Source organism: Cicer arietinum, chromosome 3 (genome assembly GCF_000331145.2).
Source record: "Cicer arietinum cultivar CDC Frontier isolate Library 1 chromosome 3, Cicar.CDCFrontier_v2.0, whole genome shotgun sequence".
NCBI classification, from domain to species: Eukaryota; Viridiplantae; Streptophyta; class Magnoliopsida; order Fabales; family Fabaceae; genus Cicer; species Cicer arietinum.
This window is the reverse complement of record NC_021162.2, coordinates 64,024,200-64,034,044: the sequence shown is the minus strand read 5'-3', so window position 1 is coordinate 64,034,044 and position 9,845 is coordinate 64,024,200. Positions and strand designations below refer to the sequence as shown.

At 34.1% G+C, this 9,845-nt stretch overlaps 1 protein-coding gene across 1 annotated transcript; it reads left to right on the top strand.

Moving 5' to 3' along the window:
* The first annotated feature begins 6,821 nt into the window (after nucleotides 1-6,821).
* LOC101513246 (UPF0496 protein At3g19330-like) lies at nucleotides 6,822-8,397 on the top strand. The gene is made up of 2 exons (XM_004493034.4): nucleotides 6,822-7,057; nucleotides 7,141-8,397. The coding sequence occupies exons 1-2, from the start codon at nucleotides 6,982-6,984 to the stop codon at nucleotides 8,172-8,174; spliced, it is 1,110 nt and encodes a 369-aa protein (XP_004493091.1). The 5' UTR covers nucleotides 6,822-6,981; the 3' UTR covers nucleotides 8,175-8,397.
* Nucleotides 8,398-9,845: the final 1,448 nt, after the last annotated feature.

Genomic DNA, 9,845 nt, shown 5'->3' with positions numbered 1-9,845 from the left:
GAAGACATAATAAAGAATGTATAAAAAGACATACAATAAATTCAAACATATTTACAACACATATGCTATAATAATCCCTAAGTTGAATAAAAATGTCTTTATAAATTCTCTCAACAATAACTTTGACACGATACAAATAATCTTCATGAAATAACAACAAATAATTTTTAAACAGGGTTCTGGAGGAGTTGGTGGAATCTCATATGAGTTTTTTAGTGACATTATGGAAGGAAATAGAAGAGAAACTCTAAGTAGACTCGCTATTGTTCGATAGAGGAATTCATGTTTCATGAGGCTCAAAATTTTATATATGATACTCCATATAACACCATTGGTAGATCTGGGTAATGTTGTGGGAAGTATGGATGTGGGTGGTGTTGTGAGAGGAGGAGTTGATATTTCAGTTTCGTAAATATCGGTTTCAGGTGAAGAATTCATTTTGATTTTATAAATTCTTAAAATGTTAGTTTTAAAGTATGAGTTTTAACTATTACAAAAGTCTCTATTTATATAATAACATTAACAAATTTTGCATTCCTCAAAACACACGTACAAAAACAAATGATCTCAAAACACATACAAAAACAAATGATCTTAAAACACGTACAAAAACAAATGAGCTTTCAAAAAACCATAGGGTAGAAAAATATTCACTTAATAAGAGTTTCTACTTTTAGAGTTATCCTTTCGTCCAATTCCCTCTCAGATCTTCCCTCTTTCCACCACAATACGACACCGCTTACAATCACTTCGTTCAATTCAACAGTCACGAAAATCCCTTCGTTTTCCCTCATTTTGTTACCCTACACATCAGTTTCTCCGACCTTAAACACAAAATCAACATCGACAACAACAACAACCCAACATCAACAACAATGCCAATAACAACAACAATAACACCACCAACGACAACAACACAACAGAAACTACAACAATAGTAACAACAACACCACCACCAACAAAAATAAAAACAACAGCAACAACACAACAACAACAAAACCAACACCAACAACAACACCAACAACATCAACAAAAACAATAGCAACAACAACATCAGCACCAACAACATCAATAGCAACAACAACAACTGCGACAACAACAACAATAACAACAACAAGAACAACAATAACAAAACACAACGAAAAGAAGACATAATAAAGAATGTATAAAAAGACATACAATAAATTCAAACATATTTACAACACATATGCTATAATAATCCCTAAGTTGAATAAAAATGTCTTTATAAATTCTCTCAACAATAACTTTGACACGATACAAATAATCTTCATGAAATAACAACAAATAATTTTTAAACAGGGTTCTGGAGGAGTTGGTGGAATCTCATATGAGTTTTTTGGTGACATTGTGGGAGGAAATAGAAGAGAAACTCTAAGTAGACTCGCTATTGTTCGATAGAGGAATTCATGTTTCATGAGGCTCAAAATTTTATATATGATACTCCATATAACACCATTGGTAGATCTGGGTAATGTTGTGGGAAGTATGGATATGGGTGGTGTTGTGAGAGGAGGAGTTGATATTTCGTAAATATCGGTTTCAGGTGAAGAATTCATTTTGATTTTATAAATTCTTAAAATGTTAGTTTTAAAGTATGAGTTTTAACTATTACAAAAGTCTCTATTTATATAATAACATTAACAAATTTTGCATTCCTCAAAACACACGTACAAAAACAAATGATCTCAAAACACATACAAAAACAAATGATCTTAAAACACGTACAAAAGCAAATGAGCTTTCAAAAAACCATAGGGTAGAAACTTCTAGAGTTTATAAGAGTTTCTACTTTTAGAGTTATCCTTTCGTCCAATTCCCTCTCAGATCTTCCCTCTTTCCACCACAATACAACACCGCTTACAATCCCTTCGTTCAATTCAACAGTCACGAAAATCCCTTCGTTTTCCCTCATTTTGTTACCATACGCATCAGTTTCTCCGACCTTAAACACAAAATCAACATCGACAACAACAACAACCCAACATCAACAACAATGCCAATAACAACAACAATAACACCACCAACGACAACAACACAACAGAAACTACAACAATAGTAACAACAACACCACCACCAACAAAAATAAAAACAACAGCAACAACACAACAACAACAAAACCAACACCAACAACAACACCAACAACATCAACAAAAACAATAGCAACAACAACATCAGCACCAACAACATCAATAGCAACAACAACAACTGCGACAACAACAACAATAACAACAACAAGAACAACAATAACAAAACACAACGAAAAGAAGACATAATAAAGAATGTATAAAAAGACATACAATAAATTCAAACATATTTACAACACATATGCTATAATAATCCCTAAGTTGAATAAAAATGTCTTTATAAATTCTCTCAACAATAACTTTGACACGATACAAATAATCTTAAAACACATACAAAAACAAATGATCTTAAAACACGTACAAAAGCAAATGAGCTTTCAAAAAACCATAGGGTAGAAACTTCTAGAGTCCCTTCGTCCAATTCTATCTTCCCACTTTCCTCTTTCAACTACAATATAACACCGCTGACAATCTCTTCGTTCAATTCAACCGTCACAAAAATCCCTTCATTTTCCCTTATTTTTGTACCCTACGCAGCTGTTTCTTCGATCTTAAACACAAAATCAACATCGGCTGTCGTAAATGCTGTCACAAAGTTCGTCTCTTCCGTCGCGCCACAATCAGATGCACCCTTGGTGCACTTGCCAAAGTCTCAACAACAACAACTTCACCAACAACTTCAACAACAACATCACCACCACCACCAACAACAACAACAACAACAATAGCAATAGCAACATCAACAACACTATCAATAACAACAACACCAACATCAACAACATAAAAAACAACACTACCACCAACAACAACAACATCAATAACAACAACAATAACACCAATAACAACAACACCAACAACATCACCATCACTAAAAACAAAAACAACAATAACACCACCACCAACAATAAAAATAACATCAACAACAATAACAACAACACCACCAACAACACCAACACAACAACAACAAAAATAACAAAACCAACAACAACAACAATAACAACAGTAGTAACAACAACAACAACAGTAACAACATCAAAACACAACAACAACAACAAAAAGAGATAATAAAGAAGAATGTATAAAAAGACATACAATAAATTCAAACATATTTACAACATATATGCTATAATAATCCTTAAGCTGAATAAAAATGTCTCTATAAATTCTCTCAACAATAACTTTGACCCAATACAAATAATCTTCATGAAATAACGGCAAATAATCTTTAAACAAGGCTCTAGAGGAGTTGGTGGAATCTCATATGAGTTTTGTGGTGACATTGTGGGAGGAAATATAGGAGAAAATCCAAGTAGACGGGGTATTGTCCCACATAGGAATTCATGTTTCATGAAGCTCAAAATCCTATATACATACTCCATATGACAATCCATATAACACCATTGGTAGATGTGGGTAATGTTGTGGGAAGTATGGATGTGGGTGGTTTCGTGAAAGGTGGAGTTGATATTTCAATTTCGTGAAGATCGGTTGCAGGTAGAGAATTCATTTTAATTTTATAAATTCTTAAAATGTTAGTTTTAAAGTATGATTTTTAACTATTACAAAAGTTTATATTTATATAATAACATTCACAAATTTTGCATTCTCCAAAACACACGTACAAAAACAAATGATCGTAAAACACCTACGAAAACAAATGATCTCAAAACACGTACAAAAACAAATGAGCTTTCAAAATACTGTCAATTCCTTATTGTACTTACATGCTAGGACATACATATAATTTGCCGGCTCACGAGTAAAACAGTTGGATTAATTCGGTTTGGGCCATAAAAATATTTGGCCCAATTGCATTTTTGTTTTATTTTTTGTGACCGGAAATTTTGGGGGTCAATTTTTTTTATCAGTTCTAGAGACAAATATGAGATCCATCTTGAAAACATTGAAGTTTTGGCTCATTTTAATCAAACCCAGATTGTAAGAGAAACAAAAAATCTAACAAAAAACTTCTATTGATTTGAATAAGTAAAAACATTGTTAAAACCCTAAGATCATTAAAAGCAAAAACAAGAATTCAAATCATTGCATGTACCTATTACGTTTGCGAGACATTTTTTTCTCCATTTAAAGATGAGAAGAAGGGCATTAACATCAACAGAATCGGTGGCTATGTTTTTGTTTAGTTAAAAACAAAAATGATGGTGTGGGTAGAGGCTTTGCGCAGGATGAACCGATGGTGGCTTCGAAATAGAAACAATGGAGGTGGTGGAATATTTGGAGAACAAATTCAAACAGAAATAATGGAGGTGGTGGAATATTTGGAGAACAAATTCAAACACACGTACTTGTTGTACATTAATAGACAAAAACACTTGGTACAATAATCTTTATAACTTACCTAAAAACAACCTTGAAAATGTGCAAATCATCTGCTTGAAATGACACCAAACTATCTTTATGAATCAACATTGTGCAATATGTGAAGTTGTTGAATAATGACGCTCCATTGATGGTAGAGAAATTGGTGCAATCTCATATGGGTTTTGTGGTGAAAACACGGGAGGAGGAATAGAAAGAGAAAATTCAAATAGATATGGTATAGTCCCAATAAGTAGTTCATGAATTATGAAGTTGAAAAACTTCCATATGACACATCATTGGTAGGTGCAGTTATGAAGTTGAAAAGCCTTTGTATGACATCAACGTTGTGTGTGGATGGTGTCGTGGGAAGGGGAGAATGTGTGGGAGGAGTGACTCGATTGAGTGAGGACGAGTTTCAAGAGAAATCATTGTTTTGATATAATAACTTTTGAGTGTTAGTATTAATAGAAGTATAAGTCTTAGTTTTAAAGAGGAAAGAAATTATAAGTATTTTTAAAATGAACTTTTCTATTAAATCACATTTTTTGTCGATAATAAACGACCTTTATAGACGTTTTGGGCAAAATCAAGAGATTTCTTTCAAGGAATTTTGAGTTGCAATATCTTGGCGATGTCTCATTTGTATTTAAGATCCAAATACATGTACATTGATCAAAAGGTACTCTAATATTATCATAAATGAGCTATATCGATAAAGTGCTAAAAATATTCGGCATGCAAGATTGCAAATCAGGCGATACCCTAGTCTCTAAGGGAGACAAATCTAGTCTTGTTCAATGCCCAAAAGAAAATCTTGAAATTCAGGAAATGCAAAAGATTCCTTATGCATCACTTGTAGAAAGTATAGTATATGCTCAAGTATGTACATGTTCGAACATAGCGTATGTTGTTGAAGTTATAGATAAATACTTAAGTAATCCAAGAATTGATCATTAGAAAATATCCAAAAGAGTTCTGAGATATCTTAAAAGAAAAAAGGAATATATGTTCACATATATAAGGTCATACTTATTGGAAATCATTTGATATTCTGACTCAAATTTTGTTGAATGTTAAGACAGTAGAAGATCTACTTAGTACTACATTTCTTTGTTGGCTGGTGGTGCAATTTATTGGCGTAGTGTTAAGTAAACTCTTGTAGGTAGGTAAGAGAGTTAAAGAGTAGAGCGATAATCATAATCTCCACCCTCAACAATCAACATAATATTAACAAGTATTAATATTGATTGTTCTAAAAAAAATAAATTAACAAAAGAATATATCGATATGTTGTGGCAGACACACAACTCTAATTAGTCCGCGAAAGATGCCTTTGAAAATAAATAAAATTTTATCAAAAAAGTTTATATAAAAAATATTTTTTTTTCTTCCAATCACATTAATTCTTTTACCGAGTTTACGTGTTACTCAATACTCCAACTCAATCAATTGGGGGTAAATATCCAAATTTACAAGATTTTAAGTATACCATCGACTCGACTCGATTTTGCTATCTAAACTTTGTTTTTAAAGAGAATGATAGCTCTCAATTGTCTTCACGTCTATCGGACACATCCTTCTATCAAGTTCCACAATATGTTATTTTCTAAAATTTAGACTAAGTTTAAAGATGGTCACAAATTTAGATACTAAATTGCATATGCACTATATTCTATTAAAGATGTGAACTGTGATAAACCACCTAAAGTGTGACATCCAAAAATAACAGAGAAGTAGTCGGGTGTGAAAGGCTAATTAGAGACTATCACGGTAGTCGGTAGATGGTTGTGGTTTTTCAAAGAACTTGGGTTCCTGCGATGCTTTCATGACATAGTTATGGAGAGTGTTGGAAGATTTGATTTTGGCTTGTGTTGAGAGGTTTTCATGCGGTGGAGATTAGTATTGATTTTACAGCAATGGTAGAAGCAATTCGAACTTCTAAGATTGAGTCCTTTGTTGGCAGGAGCTTACTACATAGAATTTAAAGACATATATAAATATATGAGTGTGAACTAGTAGATCAGAGTTTGTCATATGCATAGAGAAGCTTGTAGTGATTTGGTTATTAACATAGGTTGTTTTCCAAGAAAGTAAGTAGTTTGATTCTTTATGAGTAGTCTCTTCTCTTTCCTTCTTCTTTAGGTCATGCAATGCTCTATAATACAAAGCATGAATGTTTATCCAACTTTTTATTTTATTATTTTTTTTTATCACATTTTAGTTTTCAGTAATATAAAATACACTATTAAAAACTTAATTTCGGATAATATACTTAAAGGGGAGAAGAAAAAAACGAATGATAGAAAAATATTCAATTAATAAGAGTTTTTACTTCTCGTAAGTTTTTAATTTATCTATTTGTGAATTTAATGTTTATATTTATGTTTTTGATATGTAAGAGTTTAAAACCCGAAAACCATCAATGAAATCTTCTCCGGTCTTTTGAGGGGAAATCGAACAAAATGAGCGACACACATCAGTTCATAAACATACCATTATTGAAACAAGTCGATTGCAGTTGCTAGTTCCCCCAACAATTAACACTATAATTAGAATGCTGGAATGCATCTCCTTCAACTCCTCCACTCCTTCACCACGCAACAACCTCCCTCCTCCTTCAAATTCACAAGGTAATTAATTATAATAAACAAAAACCCTAAACCCTTTCAATTTCGACAAAATCTCTCACTCAATCCCTAATTTCATTTTCCAGGAGACAACTCAACACCATCAACAAGCCCAAACGTCTCTCGCGAATACGATCTAGCAGTTCAAGCACCTTCCTACAACGAAATCCTTACAATCATCCAACCCCCTCTTCAACTTCACAACATCCAAATTCAACAACAACAAGATGAACACGACGAAGATGATGATTCACACCACCGCGATATCCTCACACAAGTTCTCCAACCCGACTCTAACAGCGTCCGCGAAACACTAGCAAACGCCAAACCCGAAAGTGCTCTCACGCGCCTCGTTTCTTCATACTTCGACCATAGCGAAACCACTTCACACCTTTGCCTCCTCCTCTTCAACACCGTCCGCATCGCTCGTCAAATGTATAAACCTATCTCCGATTTCATCTCCGTTCTTCCCGATGATTCCTCTTCCCTCTCTCAACCGCAATGCAACACCGCTTACGATCTGTTCGTCCAATTCAACCGTCACGAAAATCCCTTCGTTTTCCCTCATTTTCATACTCTACGCAACAGTTTCTCCGATCTTAAACACAAAATCAACATCGACCGTCGTAAATGCCGTCACAGAATTCGTCTCTTCCGTCGCGCCACCATCGGTTGCGCCCTTTGTGCACTTGCCACAGTCTCAATTGCTGTGGTCACCACCGTAATTGTTGCCACACATGCTTCCATTGGATTCGCCGCAATGGTGCCGTTCTGTTTCCGTTTTCCGAAGAAAAAAAAGAGGAAGGAATTGGCTAGGTTGAAGCAGCTTGATGCTGCTGAGAATGGTACTTTTGTTGTGAATGATATTAACACCATTGATAGTCTGGTTGATAGGCTTCAAACTGCGGTTGAAGGCGATAAGGCTTATGTTAAATTTGCATTGGAGAGGGGAAGGGATAGACATCCCATACAGGAAGTAATCAAGCAGCTTCGAAAGACGCAGCCGATTTTCGAACAGTTGCTTAGAGATCTTGAGCAACATATATATCTATGCTTTTATACTGTTAACAAAGCTAGATATGCACTCCTCAAAGAGATATCACTTCATCAATCTTTGTAGTAAGTCAGTTCCTATGTTGTGAAATGTAGAAATTTAAGGTATGATTTGCTGTAATTAACTTGCAGTACGGGGTTTGTGTTTATGCTATAAACGAGTATCATGTAAGTGCTTATTGATAAACTATTTATGTAACAGGATAGAATACGGCAAATTGTTTTCATATAAGGTATATAAGCCTTATTTATAACCTATTTTGAAGAGCTTATCAAGTAATTTATAGACATATTATAAGTTGTTTTTATAAGCTCTCCCGAATAGTCTCACAAATACTGTCCTTGGATACGTCAATCTAAGCAGATCCTAGTTCTTATTATTTTCTAGACTCGGTTATGAAAAGAGCATTATAACACATATATCATATATTTCACCATTTGACTCCTTAATGTTTGAGATTGTAGTACCCGCTAGCCTCTTCCAATTGCCATCAAGTTTTATATCTCGCATGAAGAATTTTTATTGTATAGGGGTCATCAGGGTAGTCTTCGCTTGTACAACCCAAGAGAGGTTTCATTTTTCTGGAGTATACTTGTATTAGTGTATTAGGAAACATCCACTAGACATCTCAAATTGAAATTGTCATAATAAGTATTTATCTTTAGATTGGGATCAGTCGTCTAGTTTCGTGACACTTCAATTGTATGTCTTTCCGATGAATTCAAGAGACGATGTTTGCAAACATTGCCATTAGATGTTGATAGGCTGGTTTGAAATTATGGTGTTTGTGGATAGATTTGAATAAGTTTTGAGACAAAATTTTGTTCAATCTAAAGATTAAAATGACACGTGGTTGACTCCCTCATATCATGGGGTTCAAAGAAACAACCCACAATTTCCTTGTGATCCTTTGAGGCCGAGTACCGAGCCGTAGCTAGCACTACTTGTGAAATCTAATTGCTTAACTGACTTTCTTTTTATCTCCCCATCATTACTACTCTATTGTGATGGTCAATCTGCATGCCACATAGCTTCCAATCCCAGCTTTAATGAACGACACAACATATCATATTGATCGTCACATTATGCTTGAGAAACTTCAAGTCAAGCTATTTTTTCATATTCCTCTCATCTCATCAGCTGATCAACTAGTAGAATTTTTTACCAAGCAACTCGACCCAGCACCAATTCCGCAAAGTATAGACTCGATAGCACAATATGACATTCTATTATCTCAACCATAACTTGTTTTATTTATTAGAAATTAAATGAAATGAAACTTCAAAGTAAAATGAGGACTAACTATGTAACTTTGGTTTAAAAGAGAAGGTGCTAAAAAGGATATATATGAGAGTGATGCTTCTTGTGAAGGTGATTTGAATGGTTTTTAAATCAACAGGGAATCATACTAGTGCAGTGTTTTAGCTAGGGAGGCTTGTTATTGGAGACAAAAGGGAAATTGTTTGGTTTCACGCTACTGCATAACTCTTTCACAATAAGAACAGATACAACATACATGCTGTGAAAAATTCAACGCAAAAAATAGTAACAGAAAAATTCAAAATTGGAGCTTGCTTGCAGGTTGACGGCAAAGGCTTTTGATCCGAATGCGGCACACAGGACAACGTTGGAAGTATTATTGCCTCAAACATATTATGTCCCATGGAGAGAAGTCAATGAGCAACAAAAATAAGACTTTAGTAAAGTGATATTCTTAGCTTTCAGGGTGGGTTTCAT

Bases quoted from the DNA above. Each gene is read 5' to 3' on its own strand.
- LOC101513246 (XM_004493034.4), top strand. From the start codon at position 6,982: ATGCTGGAATGCATCTCCTTCAACTCCTCCACTCCTTCACCACGCAAC. The intron at 7,058-7,140 runs GTAATTAATTAT...TTCATTTTCCAG, and splicing joins TCCTCCTTCAAATTCACAAG to GAGACAACTCAACACCATCA.